Here is a 26,177-nt window from a genome sequence, read left to right on the forward strand (position 1 = left end):
AACACAAGCTAATCTTTTCCTCTCTGAAGCTCTAACCAGCAAATATAATCTTAAATTTACTGAAATTAGCATTAAAATTACAATCATTTCAGCATTTTGCTTCTAAACTCTTAAGTAATTGACTTACTCTCCTTTATCTGATTGCACAATCCAACTCCACACTCTTCAACTACTGTGTATATACATCTTAATGCCTACATATTATCCTGTATAGAAGGCCATGCAGGTATGCAGAAGAGAGGCCACGGCTGAATAAATGTAGCTCATATTTATACATCTGTCAAGACACACACCGACACTGTTATACGTGAACACACAGACACACATGTGCAGAGAAACATTCCCCAGTCTCAAGCATGCATTTCAGCAGGCCTTGTGTGAGCAGGAAAGAAATGAAACCACCAAATGCGGCGCATATATCCTGTACATTTAGAACCTTTTTTTAAATGGATCGCTTTTTTCGGGGTCAGGATATTTTCCTCGTCGGCGGACCCCCAATGCTGACAGAGCCTGGCTGGCTTCCCAGAACAGAACAATATCTGCCAGGTTGACCGAGGGGCCCAGCAGCCACCCCCCCCAGCAGACACACACACACACACACACACACACACACACACACACACACACACAGAGTGATGTACACAAACGTCTGGCCTTTAAACCGTCAGCGCTCAAGCCCTGCCTTACATAATGACAGAGAATGGAGGCATTAAGGCAATTTGTTTGATTTAAGCTGTCAAGGCATCCTGGACCCTGCCCCTCTCAGCTGGTTTTGATACCCGGTGTGTGTATGTGTGTGTATGTGTGCACCGCAGACCTCTTTGGTGGAAGAAAAACAAGAGGAATGGACAAGTTCACACACAGACAGCAGGACAGAGAGAGAGAGAGAGGGGGGGGGTTCTCGCTTAGGGAGGTAGCAGCATGAAATACAGTTTATGAAGTCTAGGGAATGCGAGCAGTGACAGAGCAGGAGGAGAAATGAACAAGGAAGGAAAAGGTGGAGGAGAGGAGGAGTTCCGCAGTGACGGAAGAGGAAGAGATGAAGGTGGACCTGAGGGAGCTGGGGGTTTACATTTTGTCTGGCGCTGACGAGGGAATCGGTCTCGTTCCCCTCCCCTTCACTGAACATGAAAGCAGGTATTGTCTGTTTTGGGTTTCAGGCTTCATCAGGAGCCGACATGCACCGACGCTGACGGCAACCGCTCCTGACCTGAACAACCCTGACGTGACACATTTTGTATTTGCTGTCCGTTTTTACAGAAAGGAGAAAGATAAAAAAAAATATAAGAAAACAAATGAAAAGGAAAGAAAATGATCAACGAAACCAGTCGACTTGACAGATGACAGTTTATACGTCGAGTGTAGTCGATCTTTCAGATTCATTTTACTTCAGATACAGGGTTGAACTAAACTGATTTATATTTAGTATTTAATTATGACGCTATCAAAAGAGGACGCCCACTGTTTAATATATAAACTGTGTCCATTTATATTTTGACATCCACTGAAGATTTTAGAGTATTGATTGACTTTGTAGTGAAAAGGCCTGGGTATCATTTACATTTTTTGATACCAATCACAAAAATTCAATATCTCACTTTGAGAAATATCAACATTTTTTCCTAGAAACATGTTTTTTATTCAGAAATGCTAAAATGCTAAAGATATTAACACACTGGCAGCCATACAAGAACTCTGAATTGGTCTGAATTGGCAAATTTTTCATAGAAACTCCTGCAGAAATATGTGACTTTAAACATTTTTGCTCAAATTTCAGCTCCACTGCATCTGACACATCGTTTTATCATTTGTAAGTGTTTGCACTGGTGTTATTATATATATAAATATGCAAACTGAATTTCCCTCAGGGACGAAGAAGATTAAGTGAACCGAGTTGATTAATGAGTCGCACTTGAACTCTAGAGATGCAACTGAAAACGAATCGCTTCGGGTCAACGTTCACTCTGAGATAAATAATGCTGCAGCTATGTGAAGCTCATAATGTTTAGTTTCCATTGAGATTAATTCAGAGAGGCGTTTTATTTAATTTTTGAGGTTTGTGGAGTTTTTGGTTTGGATTTAGTCGTGCAGGTGTTGCTCTTACTGTGTCCGCCCCTTGTGTTCGCTGTATTAAAGCTGTATTTAAGCTGTAGAAAACGTCATTATGTAACGTACAGTATGTGTCAGTGTATTAAGTGTCCCCTCTCTTACTCCTTTTAAAATGATGTAAATGAAAATGCCAGAATGCAAAGTAAAAGTGTGAGTGGAGCGTCACAGGTAATTACACCGAGCAGTGGAGTGTAATTGAACCTGATCAAACCTGCTCACTGTGTGTGTGTCGGTGCATGTGTGTGTGTGTGTGTGTGTGTATGGACTACGAGTGGAATAGAGGCCCAGTTGTTCTTGGTTCCCAGTTTGAAATAAGGGGTCTTTATCTGGCCGTGCGTACAGCGCCGGCGTGGAAGCACTAAAGGGCCAGAGCGTTTCCTCGGTACAGACGGGGCTCATGCCTCTCGCTCCAGGTGTGGTGACCACTAACCGGCAAGGCTTTTAACCGTCACGCCTGATTTGGTGCCTGAGGCCAACCTGGCACAAACACACAAGCAGCGCACACAGAGCGAGCAAGCACACACTCACACGCACGCACACATCCATTTCTAATTTAAACTTAATTTCCCCCCAAGTGTTCATTAAGTTACCTCCCCTTTCTTGGCCCTCAACCATGGAAACAGGCATTCTGGGAGTTGGAGTGTTTAGTTTTGAGGTATGAGCTTTCTGATTGGCTCTGATGGACTCCAGAAACAACACGTAGTCCGCCTCCCACCTTCTTTTAGGGGGAGAATTTGTGGATTTTATGTGTGAAATGTGACCTTTTAATTGAAAGAAATTTTTTATGTGGTTTAACTTGTGCGTGACCTTTTGACCTTTTTTTTTTTTTAGATTTCTTCATTAAAAGTCGAGTGTTACTCAGTTTGCATTACTTTATTTTACTTTTACTTTGGAAATATCCTCTATAATGATTGAAAAGGGCATCTCTTGAATTAATTTGAAAATATGAGTCTTGTGCTGAAACAATTAATTGATTAAGAGAATAGTTAAAGTCATTTATCAAGAAAACAGATATTTCGACTCTGATCCCTGACGCTACCAGAACCTCAAAATTTAAATGTGGAAGACACGATCGGTGGCACTTTTCCAGTGTAAATACGGCAACATGCCAGATATAGACGATTCAGTAAATGAAGCCAATAAAGACAAAGTCCATTTAGAACATTGTCAGCAAAGCTTGAAGCCTTTTGGGATGAAATCCAAGTAAAGTTTCAAGTCAATCGAGACCGAAGCGAGTCTCAAGTCCTCATTAACTGAACGTATTTCAGTCCTCTGAATGTTGACTAGTACATTCTTTTAAGGCTGAGTTAATTAATGATTTAGATTTATTGGTATTTTATCAGGTCAAAAATTGTGTTTTTTGCTTTCAAGCCTCAAATCAAATCTAAAGTAAATCAAAGTCTTAAATCTTTTCTTTAAGACTTTAAATCTGACTCTAGTCCAAATCTCAAGTCTTCAGCTTCGGTCTTTACTCTACTACACTGGATTAATTAAATGACTGATCATCTTAACGTTTATCTCCGTCTCTTTCTCCCTCCTCTTCAGATCTCCTTCGAGTTGGCCGAGTACACGGCTAACGTGGACGGCGTGGGCACGCTGCGTCTCTTGGACGCCATAAAGACGTGCGGTCTGACCAACAGCGTGCGATTCTACCAGGCCTCCACCAGCGAGTTGTACGGCAAAGTCCAGGAGATCCCTCAGAAGGAAACCACACCCTTTTACCCTCGCTCACCTTACGGTAATACACACACACACACACACACACAGCATATAACACAGATCCATGTGGAAACACACACACACTCACATGATTACCTAACGTTTTTCTACCTTGCGCCATTCGTCAGACGATTGAGTATGACCATGTATGGGCACACAAACACACAGATTGCTTGAGACCTCTGCAGCAGCACTTTTTTCCTTGTATGAATGTTTGTATGAATGTGTGTGTGTGTGTGCGTGTGCGTGTGTGTGTGTGTGAGTGAATAGAGGGGGGCTTCAGTGCTCAGAGCACTCCACACACCCCGAGGCCAAATGTCTGACTGAAGACTGGAGTGGCTCTCACTTTAACAAAGACACCTTTATATCCACTCAGCACTCACTTTCAACACACACACACACACACACACTCAGAGAGGTTGTACACGTGTGTGAGCGATCAGGTTTCATGTTCTCTGTTGTCTAAATGCTCTCCCTCTCTGACACTTTCCCCATCTGTCAGCACTCAATCTGAGGCTGCATGGGAGGTGCATACCATCATGAGGAGGGCTGCTCCTCTATTAATTAGACTCGGGAAGGTGGGAGGTGGTGGTGGTGGGGGGGGGGGTTACCATGGCGACCTCCCTTCACCTCCAAGTGTACATCCTGACCTACGGCTTAATCAACAGGCGCCTCCCTCAGCTCGCTCTGGTATTCCCCTCATCACAGACGAAGGGAGGAGGAGGAGGAGGAGGAGGAGGAGGAGGAGGAGGAAGGTTGTGAGAGGAAAAGAGGGGAGAACTTTCTGTACAAGCCCGCTTTTGGTCAATCAGAAGGAGACTGCGGTGAATGTTCTTGACGGTGAAATATGATATGTGGTACTTGCTGTGTTCAAATATGACATGTAGCGTAGTTACTGCACCAAATCTTTCTCTCTTTTATGGTCTTTCTGTAGCTTTGAGAAGAAAGGATCCCTGTTCTTTCGCTGTTTAGATTGTCATCCTGTTAGATTCAACAGTAGCTCGGTGATTTTATTCGTTGATGGAGTGAATAAAATCATCACGTCGCCTTCAATATCGGACCCACAAGTGTGAAAAGCCTGCTCGTGCACGGTTACAGTCGATAGGGGAGTGACTGCACATCTGAATGGACTGTTGGGTTTTGTGTAAAGTGATATATCTTCTTTTTTTTCTGTGTGAATGTGCCAAAAACAACTGTCCTAATCTGTTTCTGTCTTGTTGTTTCTTGTCTTCCTGTGTCACTCTCGTCTTTCCTCTCAGGTGCCGCTAAGCTGTACGCCTACTGGATTGTGGTGAACTTCCGAGAGGCCTACAACATGTTTTCTGTCAACGGGATCCTCTTTAACCATGAGAGCCCGAGGAGAGGTGAGAGCGTAGCACGGCAACGTCAACCGTCAAAACCGTGGTTGTTTTTCATCCCTAATGTGGGAATCGGGTCGTTGCAGCATCCGATAGTGATAGAAGAGAAAAGGAGTGTACGGGATGTAAAAACATTCGTTTAAATTGATGACTCCTGTCAGCTAACTGATTGTAATGATCAGGCAAGGCATTTAGACTAGAATAAGGCTTTAAAAAAAAAAAAATAGGGCAAATAAGGATAATCAAGGGTTTTTAATTGGTAAACACTGAAAAATTGCAAAATAATGGAATTAATACTCAAATGTTACAATGCATTGCAACAAATTAAGATATGAAATCAAGGCTAGTTTTTGATGCCATTTACGGTCTGCATGTTTCCTAAATTAGCCATTTAACGTATTTACAGTCAGTAATCATCTCTCTATATGGACACATAGATAACCTTGTCTGTCTTTGATTTGTTTTCTGTTATATTTCTGACGAAGAAGCTGCTCGAGAAGTGTTTGCTGTAGTATTAAACTGCACTTGTTGAGACCACCGGTAATTACAGACGTCACCAAAATCAGCCTTAACTCAAATCTTAAGGATTACAACTTTAAAGGAAATCAAATCCCACTCTGAAGCCACAACACAGCATCTTATGTAGTTCAAATGGAGGCATACATCATACAATTTAACATAGTTCCATAAAAACATCACCAGATATCAACAATAACTATCTCATGGTTAATGTTATTGTGATATTGAAAGCAAATAATTTGAAAAAAAAGGTTTTTATCAGATGGTCTATTAAATCATTTATTTGCTAATAAGGAACAAATGTTGACATCATTCACACAAACCTCACAGTAAAGCAGTGAAACAGAATGTAAACCATTGTTGGATTGTGTAAAAGTATTCAATTACATGCTCTATATAAAGTCATATTCATTCACCGGTGGAGCCGGGTTTCTCACAACTACTTGACACACACACACACACACACACACACACACACACATTCTGACACATAGTGAGTGGGTTGTGGTCACATTTTTAATATGTGCTCTGAGCCCTGAGGGTCGCAGGCGCTGGTCTAACCCAATTTACACGCCACCGCGACCCAAAATGAATACCACATGACTGCATCCCTAGCGCTGCAACCCAGGTCGGTCGCTCAGGTGTTTATGATTTATCCCCTAATGAAGGCCCTGGCCACGACCCCAGACAAGGTCAGGGGTCAGCCAGTAAACCCTAATGGGTTACTACATATAGATAGGTGTGGGAACTGGTGTAGTTTATTGCCAGTTCAGCAAACATGGTTGTGTTCACCATTGAGGTCTCGTAATGGAGAGCGGGTTGGTGGAGACGAGCGGGGAGTGATTATTGAGGAAGTGGAAACGAGTAGAAAGAAAAGGGTTGGGTGACAGGAAGAGGGATGGAGATAAGTAATAACTGTAATGATCTAGTCTCTCAAATCTGAAGATCTGCTTTGCATTTTGAAGACATCACCTCAGGCTTTAGAAGGTTCATGCTGCAATTATTTTTACAATTGGCCTGTTATTTTCACGATTTAATTGTTTTATCTGAAAAAATGTCCATCATACGTCACAAGTTCCCGGCACTCATGGTGACAAAACCCAAAAGTATTCAGTTTATTATCACAAAAAACAAAGAAACCCAGAAAATATTCCCATTTGAGAAGCTGGAATCACTGAATTTTTGCCATTTTTGCTTAAAAAAGGCTCAGTTCTGAATATTGTTGCTGATTAATTTTCTGTCGATTGACATATCAGCGAGTTTCTTTCAGCTTTATTTCTCTGTCTTTTTTATAGACTTAATTAATCAATTAATTGCCAAAATATTGGACGCATAATTATAAAGCGATAAAGAAAAGAAACACAAGTTGCTGGCTTAGAAATAAACTAGCGGACTGAACGAGCGGCCCTGTGAAACTGTGAAATCAGAGATGCTTGAGTCCTTTTTCCACACATACACCCAGAATGACCTTATATGGGTAAAGCTCGCTGCCCACCCGATAACGCGTCCTAAAACCTTTTTGGTCCTTGGTCAGCTCTTTCTCATCTCTCTCCCTCTCTCTCTGACTCCGCTTCTATCTTTTCCTTTTCCACCACACACACTCTCTCTTTTGCTCTTTCTTCCTCTCTCTCGCTTCATTCCATGTCTTCCTCCTCCTTTTTCTCCACAGTCAGCATTTCTCCAGCAGGCCATCGGGTTTACTCCTGCCACTTCTATTCTCAGATTACGGCTGTTGTTGCTCATAAAGCAGGAACGCTGCGCTGTGATGTGGCCAGATGTCCCACGGCTGCCTTCGCCTTGCACAACCCGATGTGGCGCTTGTGCTGGCTGTGTTGGCCAGTGTTTACCCAGGCCCCCGGGGCCTGCCATGACCCCGCCGCCGCTGCCACATGGAGGGGGCGTTTGGCTGTCCACTCTGTCACCCACAGGACGGCTGTAGAGGGAAGGAGTTGGTGCTTGAGTGGCAAAACACCCCCATGGCACATTTTTTCATTGTAAGGGTGTGAGGTTGTACTGTAAAGCATGCAGTGTGACATATATAACTACTACTGATACATGTTCCTGTACGGACAGACTATAGTAGTAGTTACAGTATATAAATGTCTCCACCAGTGATAGGTATAAGAAAGTATAACTGTATGCAGTACATAAATCCAAGCTTTTGAGCATTGTGTACATTTTTACTACAAGAAAATATACTGTAAGATGAATAACATATACTTAATATGCCAACGTACGTATTGAACTCTCTTATTGTCGAATTGGTGTTTCATTATGAGGCACCACAAAATGGAAATAAGGGACTTGAGAAAAGTGTTACGCCGTGCTGCAGTTACTCCAGCAACAGCTTTTGTAAACAAAAACATGAACTGAAAAAAAAAAACAAAAAATGATCTTTTTTATCACATCTGCTCCCTGCACTGACACATAACACTGAAAGTGTTAGCACCTTCTTTAATGATATTTCTCAGTGTTAAGAAATTACATGGACATGAGAGAAAAAAAAGGGGTTATCAGTTTTGTGATTTCATTGTTTGTTTTTCGAGTTTCATGTAATAGTGATGGTAATGAAATTAAAGCAAATGGAGGAGGAGGAGGAGGAGGAGGAGGGAATGGGGGGTGGATGAGGAATGACACGTAACAAAGGTCGGCAACTAGACGCTAAGATGTTAGCGTCATGTTCAGCACCTCAGCCCCTAGGTATCCCATTGATTTGGTGATTTTTTTATCTATTAATTGAATAATAAAAGAAACACCATCCTTTTTTTCACAACGACAGGCAGAGGATTTTTCATCTCTCCCTCTGTTCTCAACCACACCCTTTGTTCCATGTTTTTGAACACTATCCCCGCATGTGTTGACATATTTGTTGAAACTAGATAAAGTGTTATTCACCACCTGAGTGCTTTTTCTCCTGCCCCCATAGAGCTACTTGTACCTTTCGATAATTAGTCATTAATGAGGGAGGAAGTTCATGATGTCAGTATCAGTGGGCCTTACATCATCACTGCTCCGCCCCTCTCCCACACACAGGAAAGGCTCTGATGTCATTGTCCCAGGGTGCCAGTGGATGTGTGAGTCTGTGTTTGAGAAACAAATAGATGTTTGCCTTCATGAGGGAGTTTTTCCCTTTAACAACAAACTCACTGAGACTTGCTCTCATGGCATCTGCCAAAGTGACTTACCAGTGGCCAATCATCACCACGGCGCTGTGTGGCGTGGTGTGATGTGTCACATAAGACAGTCTGGTGACTTCTGGGAATGGCTGGAGAGGGAAGAGTGAATCTTACCAGCAGTTTTCCTCAGATTTACCGTCCCTCTGTAGGATTCAACAAGGACCTCTCTCTTACAGAGCCCAGGATGACTTAATCCCAGCAGGAATGCGTTTCTGGTTTCTCTTACCGTTCTCGTAAACACCTTACCATTCAACCAATAAACAGCCGATCTACATTGTTCTGCACTGAAAGGTCGGAATCGGACAGTCGGGAAGGAAAAATAACCCGGTGGAAATCCAGCGTGAAGAAAAGCAAACAGAAGCCCGCATCTGCCGGCCGGTTCACACCGCGGCTAGCTCCCTTCTGGTTAGCTTAGCTGTTAGCCATAACAAACAGCCCTCACACTGACTCTGAAGAGGGGGATTAGCGTTAGCAGGGGTGCTAAATAGACTCCATATTGCTCTGACATATGAGACAGTGCAGTACTCCACAGTCTCTTGGCAAGAGTGATCAGCAGTAAAACCTGTGCAAATAACCAGTTCATATGTTTATTTGGTCATTATATTCAACAAACATACAGCACCTCAAAGTCCCCAAAAATCTCATTTTGACAATATGAAAGAAAACCCGAGTTTAATTTATAGTTATTAGCAGTATGTTGATCTAAGGCTCTGTAGTAAATCAGAGCAGTAATATGTTTTGTGTCTGTATCCACCATTGCTACTACTGACCAGCTCCAGTTGTAGGCTAATCCCCTGGTTTATTTGGGGAAGTCCCATCCATCTCTCCACCCTGAGAGCTCTGTGGTTCACGCTTGGCAGTATAGAATAATATACTGTTATGTTAGGAGAAAAGACCAGTTAGCATTGGGGAAGTTAGAATAGCACTGCCAAAGTCAATGCTGCCCCTTCAAACACACACACACACACACACATACAGCTGCTCAGCCTCTACATGCCTTGGCTTCATCTTTCTGCTTTTGTTGAGGTTGAGCCCAAAAGGTCAGATCGCATGATAGATTTGTAAAAGGATATGTTTTCCATTTATTGGAGAGGTTATTTTCAAAGGAAACCTTTTTAGATGGGAATGACTTGGTCATGGGGTGTCAAGATGCGGGTATCTCGTAAAGACAGAACTCGGCATGGAGTGGGGTCGTTTTTTTTTTGTTTTTCGGTCTTTCATTGCATTGGGCGTCGATGAGAGAAGACTGAGAGTGTGAGCAGCCTAAGAATCAGCTGAACTGTGGCCAGCTGATGAGCAGAGTCTGACGCCTCACCGCGGAGATGATGACAGAGTCCTCGCCTTCCTCCCATGCCTTCCAACACCTCATGTCACGTGCCTCACAGCCTACCTTGGCTATAGACACATCACGTGAGCGTTGACGTCTCTATCTTCACTCGTCTCCGTGGCCGTCCTCAAATCTGTGTTTGTTTTCCTATATCCCCATGGTAACCAAGAATCCTGTTGACTGAACGTGCTCACTTTGAGCGGCGCTAATTGCACCGAGAGATGAGGGCACCCTGTCCTTTAAACCTCTGCCAGACCCTGCCACAGTCCAACAGGAGGACAACCGAACCCCGAAACGTTGCTGTTGCACCGGACAGCGTGTCAGTATTTACAAGATACTGCCAGATGCAATTATGTCTATGTTTTCGATACTAGGGTGAGACCCTTTGTCTCGTTTGTTCTCGGTTCTGCAATATGGAGGTGGTACCGTCGGTATATGAGCTCAAGAAAAACATGTATCATCTACTCCCCCTCTCTTTCTCCACACCCTCCCTTTCTTTCCCCACACCTTTGCACACTCTGTGCCGTCCATTTATTTTGTTGCATCACGCCCAATTAAACGAAAAAAAAAAAAAAAAAGTGACTCTCTTGGTCTGTGTCTCTGTATTTGCAACCCTCCAGCACCATTCCAACCCTCCTTCGCATCGCATTTCTTTCTCTCTCTGCACCCTCCCTGTCAGTTGAGTCAGCCCAGAACGAAGGCAGCAGTCTGTCAGGTGTGAATAGACGCTGTGTTGGCGAAGCCGAGCGCATGACCTCTTTTGGATGTAATGCAAATATTCTCCCTTCGTCAAGGCTCCAGAGATCAGTCATAATGCGAATTGTGCAATGACGGCGATGGCAGACACTGACAGGTCTTTGGCCTGGGTGGAATTTGGCCAACCCCCGACCCAGGGAAGATTCCTCCTGCAGAATCACTCAGTATTCCTGCAAGTGACGTTTCTTCGTCTATAACTCAGTACAGATAAAAGGTGATGGTTATGAGTCGGGGTATGCGTTCATTTTGATGTAAACAGGAGTACAGGGTCGACCTAAATCTTAAAACATGTGGGAGTGGAGATGGAAATTAAGAGATGCATTTTTCACTTCAAATCTACCACAAAGCCTTTCACTCCCCTAGGCCATTGCTCAAAGACAGAGTGGGATTATGGGATCTGCAGTTCTGGTTGAATTCCAAAACAGGTGTGTAAACTCTGTGTTGAGGTAACCTAAGGGTTTCTATGACAACCCTGAAGCAATCAAAATTAAGTCTCGACTATTTTTTTTCTCAACCACGTTCAAAACGTGGCCTGCTCAGACAAGCTCTCTAAAGAAATGACTCGACTGTCAAATATCTGGAAAATACTTGGAATGAGCCTTTGCAATCATCTTTTTAAATTAACGTAGGCGATCTGCAGTCCCTATTTTGGGAATTTGGTCCATTAAAACAGTCTGGGTTATCAAGCGCTCCACGTTTTTATAAAGAAAAAGGGTGAACTTTGAAACATCCTGCAAATCACCCTTGGAACAGCTTTACGTGGTGATGAAAAAAAAAATACACCAAATCTAAAGTTGGAAGAGGAGTCTTGGCTTAGGGAAGGAAGTAAATGTTCCACCTATACAAATGTAACAGTGAAGATCAACTTGATAGATGTTTGACACGATTCAAGACTTTGCTCAGCTTTTCAGTTTTTCCAGAGCTAATGTGCCATACGGCTGAGCCATGACCGCACATTGTCTTCAAAATAAATGTTACAGAAGAGTGATTGGAATTTATCACACTGTGGTTGAATCTCAATCAGGAAATGCACATACGCAAATACACTCACTGACAGTAATATAAATGAGTGTGAGTCAGACATTATGAGGTCTGACTGTGCAAGGGCTGGACCGTCACACAGTGTGAGGATAGACTTCATAAGTCACCTTCCTTTAGCAGCATGGTTCTAACAACAAATTCTGTTGAGTAACCAAGGCCGGTCATGCCAAAATCCCCTCAAACCCACAGTCCCCTCCCTGACTCCCCCAGACCCGAGCCCCCCAGCTGACAGTTCCCGTCCCCGTCCTGTCTGGGCCCACATGGCCTGGCTCTGGATGGGAGAGACATCTCCGCACATTTCTCCTCACCACCCTCCTCCTCCTTCTTTTTATCCCCATACTTTAGCCCAGCTGTGCCAACGAAGCCCGTGTATTACGTTTTTCCTGTCGCTTCCCAGGCCAAAAAACGAAAAGGAATGATGGAAAAAAAAAAAAAAAAAAGGAGAAAAGAAACGGTTAAGTGAGAATGAGAGGGAGTGAGTGTCAGTTTCTGGCATTGGTTTTGCTGTCTGCTCAGTTTTCACGGCCCGTGGTTTTATTAGACTTTCCGCCGGGCCGCGGGCAAGGTGAAACGGCCACTGCTGCCCCGTTTGGGCTCGAAACCTCCTGTTAGCCCCCCTTGACTCCCCTCGCCTTCTCCCACCCCCTCATCCTGGCTGCCCTGCGGTGCCGCTGCCAGTAAAGGAAACACATTAACACCCGGGCCAGTAACAGAGCAGGCTTTGTCCGCAGCCAGGCAGACCAGTCCATTAGGCCCACGCTCTGGTCCACACCACACCAATTAGAGAAGGCAGGGAGTAGAGCCACTCCAAACAGAGGTGTGAGCTTTACAAGGAGACTACAGGTGTGCCTGGGGGGAAATAATGGACTTTATTACTGATTGGGGGTACTGTGCTACTCTGTATCCCTCTGCCACCTTTTTAAGAGCCATCGCGGCTCTACAGAGTTTTGACAACCTGTGTTTAACCTGCAAACCTGAGTTTCCCTTGGATGTTGGATCAAATCAACCCCCCCCCTGCCCTCCAATTTAATGTAGGTACCAATCTGGGCTTGTGCCACTGGGCCCTAATATAGTGTGACTAATTGTATTCATCATGGATAAATGTAATAATTAAAATACTATTTTTTTTTAATTTAGAAAATGAAAAAGAAACTATATTACTGTGCATCATGTTCCAGGTGATAAAATTAAAATTGCTTCTTTGATGAACAGTCCAAAACCCAAAGGTGTTCCTTTTACACTTATATAAAACACAGGAAAAAAAGAGATCAGAAGCTGTTTGATGTAAAAAAAAAAGTGCAAAAATGCTCCATTCATGCACAGAGTGCAGGCTTAAAGAGACATTCAGAGCAAAAAAGAAGTCTTGAAATAGCAGATTGTAATGTTTTAGAACAGAAATAAAGCAGCAAACGCTAAAATTTGACAAGGTAACCCATGAAATGTTTGGCACTTTTACTCCATAAATGACTCAAAATGATTCTGGGGCGTCAGTTGGCTTAGTGGTTTATACACACACACTGTACAACGGCAACATCACTGCTTTGATTCTGTTCAGGGACTTTTGTTGTATGTCATAGCCCTCTCTGTTTGTACTGTTAATATCAAGTAAAGGCAAAGTACCCTCCCAAATGGAAAAAAAAAAAAAAAAAAAAATCTTCAGCAATGTTTTGAGAATTGAAAGAGACAGATTAAAAAAATAACGATCAAAGAAAATAGATGCAAGCAGAGTCAGACATTTTGACCTTTACTCCCCCAATATGTGTCAAGCTCCCAGAACACTGGATCTTTCACGTCCATAATGCAACTCAGTGGCCTCTTTTTGTTCGACCCGCTCCGCCTTGCCTGGTACAAGTGCAGTTTCCCATGCTTTTCAAACTCCGTGCCCCCACTTTGTAACGCAGGCTTTACATTAAAAATCATGATCCGAGATAACCCTGATGAGGATCATTTTCTCAGCATTAAGAAAGCTCCTCCGAGGTCACACAAGACATTACACAACTGTTTTTCACAGGCTGAGTGCTACTCCCACTCCACGAGTGTAAAATAAGCGGAGTTCCCCTTTTGAAATTGTTGTCAATTCATTTCCAGTCGATTGACTAATTGCTTAATCGTTTTAGCAAAAGAAAATGAGAGCGTTTGCATGGATGGTGAATATCTCAGTCCCTGGGACATGAGAGCAAAGCTTGACAATCACCGACGCGCTGACAGCTGATGAATAATTGCTGGTTAACATTTGACTACAGTTAGCAGGAGCGATGCTACCTGCCAGAACAGATGACCTGACAGGTTAGAGAAGGGCCCCGGGGCCATATGAGACGATCAGGCAAAAACAGGACAGGCCCGACATCGGAGGGGGTTTCCATCCACGATTTATCTACGCTCTGTAGACACATGCTATTTCCTAATAAAGGTGTCAATAATATTGATTCACATTAAGAATAATAGACGGCTTTTAAGATTCAACTTCATATACGTAGTGCTATCTAGACAATTCATCAAGGCTGCATAAACTCCAGCTCAACATGGCGACAAAGCAGCGTCGACACGGGGGCCATGTGACCCCAACTTACCAACACACAACACGCTGTATTTTCTCAAATAAGCGTGTCTAAAACCTTCTCTGGTCTGTTTTTGCTCAGCCTGCCCAGGGCTGTCGCTTTCCTATGAAATAATTACTACAAATTTGGTGCATTCGCATGATTGGGTTCATGGGATTTTCCTGTGTCTAAACGGAGGCTCTGCTCCATGTCAGGGGCAACAGTGATACAGTGTCGAGACAGAGCCACGCTATTATGGCCAGGATGGGCGCAGAGGAAAAAAAAGGCAACATTCATCTTAAGACATGATGAGTTAAAAAAAAAAAAAAAAAGAAACCAGCATGTAGGAGCTCTTAAGAGGTCTCAAAGAGGTTCACGCAAGGTTGTGGGAGATTTATGCACAGTAGGGATGTTGTGTGAGCTAAAAATAGCCGAGTCTTTGATGCGAGCGGCAAGCTCTCCTTTGAAATGATATTTTCACATATCCCTATCTGCCATTTCAGCTTTTGAACATAAGACAGAAGAGCCAAGCCAGAGTTAAACCCCTCAAACTCTAATAAGCCGTTTCAACTAAGATGGTGGCGTTATTAGACATGACACCCTGATATTTAGTGTTGATTTCCATCTGTATAATGCTGTGTTTTGGTTGGAGGATCGGAGCATTTATTTCGCAGGCTCTCTCTCTCTCTCTCTCCAAAAGCATCTTTCCCCCCGCAGCAGGAACAGAGAACATGACACCGACCCTGAATGTCCTGCCAAAACACCCAAAACGTCTCTAACCCCGCTAACAGCGCAGAAATAGTCATTAGGAGCTCATTTGTTTTTCCCGCAGATAATATCGCCACGTGTGTCAGCTCCAGAATGAGGAGCACCGCCGGGGTGATCTGGCAGATACGTTGGCTAGTCGATGTGGTGCTTCTGGACTGGACACTTCACCGGCAGAGCCAGGGTGGTCCTGTTTGGTTGTCATTTTTTTTTTTCTTTGGAACTTCCCTGTTGCTTTTTTTTTTTTTTTTGGTGTTGATAGACTGATGCTCTAAGATTTGTCTTGGCATCCGGCCCAGATTTGACACCGAAACAGTGAATTAGAGGGAAAAAAAATGAGAGAGATGGATTCCAAAAGGATCTAGTGGCTGTAATGTGAGGTGGTAGAGAATTGATTTGACTCAGGGTGTCTTTTTGTTTTAGATTTTTGCTTTGGCTAAAGAGCAATTGGAGCAGTAGTGGAGGTTTGGAAGGCCTCTGTATGTGTGTGTGGTGTTGGGGTGTTTTGTAGAGTTAGGGATCTCTCTCTCGATCTCAAAACGTGGAGGCCTCGATTTCATTTATCTGCACCACGTTTCTCTGTTTCTGACTGTGTTTGTGTGTGTTGGACCGAGCTGAACCTCTGTAACATTTATATTCCGTGTAAACTGTAATTGAATTCAGAAGATGCCAACAAAGCATTTTTAATGTATGTGTTTTTAGGTTCAAACTTTGTGACTCGTAAGATCAGCCGTTCTGTGGCGAAGATTCACCTGGGCCAACTGGAGAGCTTCAGTCTGGGCAACCTGGACTCCAAGAGGGACTGGGGCCACGCCAAAGACTACGTGGAGGTAAAACACACACAACCATAACCAGAGAAACACACACAAACTCTGCGTGCACTGCTCGGGAGTTGAACAGGGTTCAGATGTGCACATAGCATTAACGGGGCTTGTTTTCCCAGATCATTTGAGGCCGCAATATGCGATCTGCATGAAGCCTCCTATGATTCTCTGCCAAAAGAGAAACGGAGATAGAGAAAGAGAGGGGGAGCGGCAGGAGAGGGAGAGGGCCACATGCTGTGAGGCCACAGACTGCACTCTGGTTTCCCACAACTCACCCATGTCCCAGATCCCTCCAGGCCCCCATCGCCATTCCCCGAACGCCCGCAGAAGAAAGAGAGATATTAAGGGAATGCCGTGTCCTGGGGACGATGACAGAAATACGGTGTTTTTGTTAATGTAATGGTGCCAGCAGCCAGCAGAGAGAGGAGAGGGGAGATGAAACGAACAGTGGGGTCGCCACATCCAGGAGCAGACGGAGCTTTCTAAAATGTGTGTTTTCCCCCCCATGCATGTGTGTGTGTGTGCGTAAGGAAGCGCACATTCCTATGAGTGTGTCAAAGTGTGTGATAGGTTAAGGTTGGAACACGTGTGTGTGTGTGGCTGCAGGGATGAAAGGCTCAACGGGTTGCCATGTCTGACAGCAGACCCCTGACGGCGGACTATGTTATTATTAGGAGGTGATGGTGGCGGTGGTGGCGGGGGGCATTCTTTGAGATGGGAGCGGAGGTGAGGAGGTTACGGGGAGGGAAGCTCAGTTAAACTGCAGATCACGGTGCGGGGGTCACTGCGTCAGAGCCGGGTGGTAGAGGGGCAGCGGTGGATCACGCTGTTAAGGCGGGGCGCGGAGGCGTCGGTGGCGTCAGCAAAGTGACTCCGTCACCCTGATACGGGAAGGCTGTCGATCAGTCATATCCGATTGTAACCACACTGAATAATTTTTGCCTCCCTTGGTCTGACTTGTTGGAAGTGAGACGGTGTTGGTTAAATGGAAGCACAAAAGTTCAGTTTTAAAAATATATATATATATTTTTCTAAGCATTTTATGCTTTTAGAAGGCCAAGTAGAAAGATAACAGGAAACGAGGGCAGAGCTATCCAACAAAAGTCCCCGGGGCGGTCTCGGATCGGCGACATTGCGGTTTATGGTTGGCGTCTTAACCCCTTAGCCACGGCGGCGCCCCGAACTCACTGTTCTTGATACAGAATCTGTTTGTGTGATGGTATGTCCCCATTAACAGATTCACATCTAATAAAATAAACATTGGTTTTTATAATAATGTGTCAATGTGGTTTTGGAAAATAAACGTCCTATTTATTTTTCTCAGACAGATGTAGGGTGACAGGCATGTGTTAAAAGGACACGCAAAGCCAATTTTAGAAGCACAATTGCATAGAAAGCCAGTGGAAAAACGCCAGTAGGCATGAACAGACACAGGCGGAGCACATTGCGGTGGGGGCGCAACGTTGACAACGTTTTAACGTGAGTGAACAACCCGCGCTTATCACGAACCTGAGACGAGGAAAAAGAAGAAGAAGAACTTGGAGGAAAATGAAGGAAAGAAATTGAGTTTTGAAATAAGTTTGAGCTGTCACACAAACACGCTTCATGCATGCACACACACACACACACACACAGTCGATTCCTGGTTAGCTACAGCTAACATCTGCACAATCGGTACATTTTCAGTTTGGGGTAAATAAACACAGACTGCACAAACACGTCCCAGCGGTCAAAGTTGCTGAAATAAAGCAGGTCAAAAACTTTTTGAGGAAAAAAAAAAAAAAAGTTGGAATGAAAGTCATCTATGAATCTAAGCAGCGTTGCTATAAGACATTCAGTTTCTGTGTAACTAGGCTGAACCAATAGATTGAGCTTTTGATAATCCAACAATTTAAATAATTTCACTATATTGAATTTGAATGAATCTAACAAGAGCAGGTTTCCTGATTTCAGCTGAACTGTTCTGATGGGTACCGTAATATTTGCAGCACCAAACTGATGGATAAAATGTGATTTCTCAGAAGGTGTTGTAAGTTAAAATATATATAATATGATTGTCATGCCATATCCCGAAAGTATTTTGTATGGTACGTGCGACTCCATACAGCTGGATGTGTGTGTGTGTGTGTGTGTACGTCTAGTGCCTGTCCGGGGCACCCTGCCTTGAGACGCTCCAGGTTTCCTGTGGGAACCGCCGACATTCCAGCTCTGGTGAATCAGGCACCTCCTCGCTGAACGTCTCCAGTTTCGGAAAGCAGCTTTCGGGAAGCCAAACAGAAGCCCGAGGTGCTGAGGGGAACTGAGGTGGAGGAGGAGGAGGAGGTGGGGGGGGGGGGGAAGGTGCGGGGTAGGGAGGGGGGACAGACGCGTGTTTGTGGGACGTTTGTACATTATGCATAAATGAACCATCTCTCCTGCTGGAAGTTCACCCCGCCCTGCCAGACCATCAAAGGCGGCGACTGTCACCACGACCCCCCCCCCCCCCCCCCCCCCCTCCTCTCTCTCTCTCTCTCTCTGCCTCTCTCTCTGTGTTTCACTTTGAAATATTCATCCAGGCAGCGTCGGCAGCGCGTTACCATGGCGAAGCCAAACAACTGGCAATTTGTAAACAGAACCATGTGTGTCTGCTTTAGGCTGACAACTGCTTTTCCTCCCTCTGTTTCTCCCTCTCCTCACCCCACCCAGGACAGGGAAATTGCTCGTAATTGGCTGTGGATGGATTGCGGGTGGCAGGAGGGGCGTGCTGTGTGTCTGCTCTAACGACGTCTGAAAGCGTGCGGCTGGCTGGGCATCGTCTCAGCCGGGTATCAGGTGTCCGTCCCAGGCAGGCAGACAGACCTGGAGCTGCACAGCTACTCTCAATGGAACCCTTTATTATTATTATGGTATTACGGACTAGATGCCGGGAGCTGAACGCTTTAGTATAAAATCGACAGATAAAATAATTTAAATCCTCCTGACCTCATTTTTCCTCAAAGAGGTTAAGCGTTTAAGTTTTTCAATTCTGCGACGGTATTTGAAACACTTGGACGGTCTGCGGTTTTCTGGGATCAGCGATATAGAACGATTTCTTTTTTTTTTTTTTTGAATCCGAGGACGCGAAGGAGAAAAGGAAACCCACAACAATCACTCACTAAAGCCTCTATCTGAACACATAAAGATGTAAGAGTAGGCCATCTTTACTTAAGGACTGCCCTCCTCCTTTCCCTCCTTCCTCTCCTCTCAGCCTGTGCCCCCACCCTGAGTTGGCCCATGGTGGGTACAGCTGTTTAACCCCCCCCTCACCCACCCCCTCTACCCCCCCCCCAGCTCCACCCCTTCTGGATGTAGAGAGCCATTTCCTGTGCAGAGAGGAGAGGGCTGGCTGGGAGGGAGCAGGAGCAGAAGTCGGCCTGGTGGTTTTGGCCCTCTCTCTGTCTCTCTCTCTCTCTCTCTCCCCTCAGGCTCCATCCTGCCTCACTATTCTCTTTTTTGTCTCTTTCCTCTCCCATCTTATGTTTTTTTTTTTTTTTTTTTTTTTATTCTCCATGTCCCTCTTGCCTCTTAACCTCTTACAGTTTGCTGTTTTGTACTCATGAAAAGCTGCGTCACCGGACCGAGTGCTCCACCAAAACCGCTCCTCTCCCTCTTGTCCAGCTCTCGTTCGGCGAGTAGTTACCACCCAGTTACCAGATATTTCCCTCTGACATCTAATAACTGGCTCTTAATTTTCCCTTGACTGGAACTGGCGTTGCTGTTTTCTCACTGCTGAAGCGGACCGGAGTGGGGAAACCGTTGCCAGATGAGATGTGGCTGACCCGCTGACACACAGTCCAGACAAAAAAACCCTCCTCCCTTGCTCTTGTCTTGTTCGCATATTTATTCTCAAAATATAATTACCTATGAAACTCTGGTCTTCTGTAGGTGTTTTCCTTGAAGCCTTCAGGTGTGTGTGTGTGCGCGCGCGGTTGCCCCTGTGTGGCGGTAACTGTCTAATTCCTGGCATTGTGCGGAGGCACCGTGGTGACAGGACAGGCCCTTGATGGTGTCATTTTTCACCTCCTTTATTTTTCTTATCCCTTTTTTTTTTTTTTTTTTTTCTAGCGCAGCTGCCTCTCTGCGCAGTAATGGTTACAGATGAGGCTAATTAGCCAATCACAGCGCAGATCAGGGCCAATCACAGATGATTGATGAGAGTGGTAGGCCATTCATCACATGTTTTTGGCCTGGGAGGTGACAGTGGGGGCAGGGCTCAGGAACCTGGTACAGTAAGCCTGACATTCACGTCTTCATTTAAACTTTTTTGCTGAGGCGCTTATCCAGCGACTCGGCATGAAAAATGGCTCATAATATATATTATGTGTATTTTTTTTAAGACGTTAGGACAGGCTGTGAAACTGTTGATGGACAGTGAATGTTTGGCCGTGGAGGTCTGACGTAAGACATGTCAATCATGGGTATTTTTAAGCGCTCTGACTCCAGAGTACAATGAACAAATGATTTGTTATTCTGAGAGCACCCTTGGATATATCATCAAATAATAAATATCCAGGAAGGCGTTATGTCAGAAATACGGTTCGATTTTATCACTTTGGCTTCTTCCTGTGCTGCTGACTGACATACTGGCCGCTGTATGAAACCTGTGGCATTTAAACGCCATAAAGTCTCAATGGTGCGCTCTGCCATGTCGTAGAGGGCGCTGTCCCCTTGCTGCATGTGCACTCTGTGGTATAGAGAGTGTGTGTGTGTGTGTGTGTGTGTGTGTGTGTGTGTGTGTGTGTGTGTGTGTGTGTGTGTGTGTGTGTGTGTGTGTGTGTGTGTGTGTGTGTGTGTGTGTGTGTGTGTGTTATATGCATGCCTGGATCTTTACAGCGGTGATTCGGGGAGCTGATAAATACCTTCGCCTGCTCTGCGAGGTTTTAATAAACACAGCTGGAGTGGTAAAGAGCTAAAAAAGGGATCTAATAGGGCAGAGGAGAAGGAGCGTTGGGTTTCATCACCTAAACCTCCTGACTACAACTACAACTCCGCCAACCCCTGACCCCCTGCTCCCCCCCTAATACACCAACGCTGGCATATTCCTAACGTCATCTCTTGAGATTTGTGTGTGTGTGCGTGTGTGTGTGTGTGTGTGTGCAAGCTCTGCAGGGGGGCTAGGCTAGAGTGTAGATCATTTAGTGAGAAAGACTGTGACAGAAGTTACTGTCATGTTGACTTGGCATCCCACACAAGCAGGATGAGTAAACGACAGCAGCTGTGTGCATGCACAGATGTAAGTGTGTGTGTGTGTGTGTGTGTGTGTGTGTGTGTGTGTGTGTGTGTGTGTGTGTGTGTGTGTGTGTGTGTGTGTGTGTGTGTGTGTGTAGGTTTCGGGGCGTTAATTACAGGTGAAATTCGACCCATGGCCTTAGCAGCAGCTCAATAAACCGGGGTTTGCCCCCCTGTGGCTCAGAGCAATAAAACCTCACTGAACCTCCTGCAACCTTTACATGTACGAACACACACACACACACACACACATGCACGAACACACACACTTATTTCAAGAACATGTACATTTTACACAGAATGATGCTTGAACATAACAAAACATTTCATGCCTTTTAACTCCGATATGCTATCTGATCCCAGGTCTGAAGAGTTTAATTGGTTCATGGAGTCTTGTTTAGAGTGGCCCAACCACAGACTTTCCTTACAGTAACTGGTTCTCAAGGGGAACTAGCTGTAACAGTGTTGACTTTTTTTTTAATCTTTTCTCTGATTTTATGTCCTAGTAATGAAATCCTTAAGGCTCACAGATTTTTAAGGAGAAATACCTGGATTTTATAAAAAGTGGCACAAGATTTTATGTCCACCCCCTCCGCACGCCAATAGTCGTATTCCGCTTCAAGAAAACGCTTACGTCCGGCCTTCACCTAAAAGTTCCTCTCGCTACAAGCACTTCTAATAAAGACTGCAAAAAGGACACTTCTAAGTCATAATTTCTTATTTAAGGATCATTAAATGTTATTTATTCTAACGAAAGACAAATATTCTATTTTCGAGGACCATTTTTCAGTTTCATTGCTAATGTCAAGTCTAATTTTACTAGTTTTGGGGTTAGAAAGTGTTTTTAGTGGCCATATTTTAATTGTGGTTCCAAGAAATATTATGTCATTTTTGGTTACCTCGTTGGAAAATTTAGTTTGTTTGATACAAGCAAATTACAGATATTTTTGGTGTTCATACAGTAGTTTTTGCACTGGATAATTAATTAATAATTAAGATTTTATTTACCGCTATGATAATAAATATTGATAAATCCCTGGATTTCTTTTTGTTTGTTTTGTTGTTTCTGAAACTGAAAAACCTCTTGAAATACTAAAAGTCCTTGTGTGTGTATATGAATATAAGAAATCAACACACAAGTCGAGGCTCTTGAAATGGGCTGTTGTTAATAAAAGTATTGCACAAACAGGTAGATGGAAGAAAATTGTACTTTCATAAACACTCAAAGAAGATACGTAGGAGGTGACATATGACGATAAGAATAATTAATTGGGTTAGAGGCTTAAAATGGATTTTGAGGGAGGGTATCTTGCCCCATCTGTGTCCAAATCCTAAATCATCCAACATGGGTTGAGTGTTTACTGTGGCATGGTACCAGCGGGACAGAGAAAGAGGCGCAGAGCAACGAAATGTTAGATTTTCACAGTCTAGATAATTTAGAGATGAGGGAAGATAAATGGAAAAAAAGGGATTGTGTAAAACTGACTCCCTCTCGCTGCTCTAACAATAGAAGAACAGATAACAGTCAGATCCATGACCGAAGAGATTCTATGGTTATTGCTTTTGTGAAGGGGGCCACAGCAGGGTTACATTGAGTGTGTATGAATGTGTACGGGCCCAGAATTTCAGCTGGAACTTCTGCTTTTTTTTTTTTTTTTTTTTTTTTATAAAAACAGAAACCTGACCCAAAAGGTGTCCTCATTTCTGGGGTGAGATTCAGGGGTTTTCAGGGGAATGTCTGTCGTTCTTTCACTCCCTCTGTTCCTGTTCTGTTCATTTCTCTCTGACCTCTCTGTTCTCCCTCCAGTCGGTATTTGGCAGTACCGTACAGCTGCGGGTGATTGGCTGAAAGAGTTGGGTCAGAGCTTGTGATTGGCAGGGATCACAGCTGGTGAAGAGAATGACAGAAGGGTTGATGGAGGCTGGAATGTCTTTTCTGCGCAAAGCAGGCAGTTTTTTTTCTACAAAACAAAATCAATATTACAAGGTTCTAATTTTTAGGTGTGTCCTTGTCCTCTTCTTTTTTGTCCTTTTCTTTCTTTTTGTTAGTCAAACTTTGTTTATTTAGCAACTTTCAAACAAATCAAATGCAATTCAAAGTGCTTTACAAGTGATTCACAAAACGTAGGATGTTAAAAATGGATTTTGAGACTAATGTACACCAAATTAACCAAAAGCTTAAAAAAAAAAGTTAATTGAATAAGATAAGAACAGTAAAAGATGGGTAGTTAAGATAATAATAGAGAAATAATAAAAGATAATACAAGCAATAAAACTAACAATAAAAAATAAAATAAATAAATACCACACAAAATAAATAGATTATAGTAAAGCAGTAAAATGTTGATAAAATAAAATAGAATAAAATAAATCATAATGATCAACAGTTAAATGTTTATAAAACAAAAATAGAATAAAATAAATATTAATGACAATAATAAATAAAATAAGAATAAATAGTAAAACCATAAAATTATAAAACACTACATAAAAGCCAGACTAAATAGATGGGTTTTTAGTTTACGTTTAAAAAAAAAAAAATCAATATTTTCCGCTCCTCTCGGATTCTCTGGAAGCTGTTCCAGCGGCTCAGAGCGTAACGGCTGAAAACAGCATCACCAAATGTTTTTGTTCTGCTTTGTGGAACAGCTAAAAGAGAAGAACCGGAGGATCTGAGGGGCCTTCCTGGTTCATAAACCAAAAGCATTTCTGAGAGGTAGTCTGGTGCACGGCCATGTAGTGCCTTTATAAACTAATAAAAGAATGTTTAAATCAATACGAGAAGTGACAGGTAACCAGTGTGAAGACTCTAAAATAGGCATAACGTGTGCTCTCCTTTTGGTGTTAGTCAGCACTTGTGCAGCAGAATTTTAATTAATTTCAGCTGATTTATTGGTTTCCTCAGTAGACCAGAAAGGAGAGTGTAAATAGTTCAGCATGTGAGTTATTGTTAGTTAGATAGTTACATGAGCCTTGAAATTAAAATCAGAATCCAAAATGACTCCTAGATTTCTCGCTTCCTGGCTCGGGTTGAGTCCTAGTGTGTTTAGTTTGGAGGCCAGTTTTATCCTTGATGAGCTGTAAAAACTTCTGTGACATCCAGGCCTTTATATCTAAAATACAGTTTAAAAAGTGAGTCAATCGGCCCGGTGTCATCAGGCACATAGAGCTGAGTGTCATCAGCATAGCTGTGGAAAGAGATACCATGTCTCCTGATGACACTGCCCAGGGGCAGCATGTACAGATTAAAAAGTAACGGTCCTAAAATTGATCCTTGTGGTACCCCACAGGTAGAGTGGTCATCTACAGATAAAAAGAAAAAAAAAACTTCTACAAAGATATGAGGTAAACCAGTCAGACCAACATGCTCATCTATCTAAAAGAATACTTATCCACAGTATCAAAGGCAGGACTCAGGTCAAGTAGCACCAGAACTGAAGGCTTGTTGTTCTGATATTGTTCACTAGTTTTATCATGGCTGTTTCTGGTTGAAACATTTCTAATTTAGTGTTTAAGTTTAAAAACATGCTTAGCTGATTAAAAAACTAGTTTCTCTAAAATTTTGCTTAAAAACGGGAGATTTGCTGGGTGTTAAAATATTCAGGTTCCCTTTCTTTAAAAGAGGTTTCTACTAAAGCAGTTTTAAAATCAGTGGGGAAGACACCAAACTGTAGGGGTGATTTATATTGGCAAGGATGTCTTCATATACAGAATTAAAAATAGTTTTAAAAAGGGAGGTAGGACTGTACAGAGGATATAGGTAAAGAAAGATTGTGTTCATTGATGAAGTCATCGATACAAATTACTGTCGTTTGCTAATGCCCTTATATTAAAAAGAGCCATTTTAATTTCTGTCTGTTTTGCAGCTGAAAATGAGTTTCTGTCTTTGGGAAATATAACCAAGTTATTTATGTTTGGCCCCTTTATAGCTCTGTTGGCAGTGTTGTGTCGAGTTGGGAGGATGGGTTTTATAGAGTGAACAGGGGTGGGTGGTTTAGGTAGTCATGGTGAAATACATTGCAATATGTTGTGGGCGAGCACCTGAGAGCTCCTGTGGTTGGGGCGCAGTCCATCGTGCTTAAAAAAAAAAAAAACGCAATATAGCCCCAGACAAGATCAAAGTCGTCTATAAAAATGACCTTAAATTTGTCACATGCAGTTTTTAGCCATGAATCTAGGTAGAACAGACGACTAGAATTTTTCTATGCCCCTTTTGTAAGTCGGTAGGGGTGCTGAAATTGCAATGTTTTTCCAGTTGCTTTAAGGGTGGTGAGAAAAGTTTTAAAATGTTCCTTTAATGTTTCAGACTCGCGGTGAGAAATATTGTTGCTGCCAATGTGTGCCACCACAGTACTCACATTACCGTGTTTTCCAAGCACGGCTGGAAGCTGTGTGTTGAGGCCCAACACATGGGCTCCGGGTAAACAGTGGACTGCTGCAGCGGTTCCGTTAGTCGGTGAGAGCCCCCCGATCGATGGAACCACCGATCTCCATGGTGGAAGCAAGCAATGGTATGGCGGTCGGGGGACGAGTCCGGGCTCAGCGCCGTAAAAAATGGTTTTCCAGCCTTAGCTCCAGATGAGATGGAGGATTTCCCTCTGTCTTCCTGCCTCTGTCACCGACCCTTTCCACTGATGTTCCCTTGGGCATTGTATGGAGCAGGAGGCCACTGAGCATCTCACAGCAGCTGCCATGTCGGTGGTCAGTGGTGGAAAATGCTCCTTGGCCAGTGTTTCCAGACAAGGAGCGCTGAGTTTCGCGTTCCCATGCCAGCTGATCCAATTAAAACCATGGCATTA

The 26,177-nt window shown here is 43.6% G+C and overlaps 1 protein-coding gene across 1 annotated transcript in view; it reads left to right on the forward strand.

Moving 5' to 3' along the window:
• Positions 1-26,177, forward strand: part of gmds (GDP-mannose 4,6-dehydratase) — a 196,868-nt gene that overhangs the window by 62,420 nt on the left and 108,271 nt on the right. The window contains exons 5-7 of the mRNA XM_042417598.1: positions 3,655-3,847; positions 5,088-5,192; positions 16,010-16,137. Of these exons, the coding sequence (XP_042273532.1) occupies positions 3,655-3,847; positions 5,088-5,192; positions 16,010-16,137 (426 nt within the window). The remainder of the gene's footprint in view (positions 1-3,654; positions 3,848-5,087; positions 5,193-16,009; positions 16,138-26,177) is intronic.

The sequence above is a fragment of the Thunnus maccoyii genome, chromosome 7 (assembly GCF_910596095.1).
Source record: "Thunnus maccoyii chromosome 7, fThuMac1.1, whole genome shotgun sequence".
NCBI lineage: Eukaryota > Metazoa > Chordata > Actinopteri > Scombriformes > Scombridae > Thunnus > Thunnus maccoyii.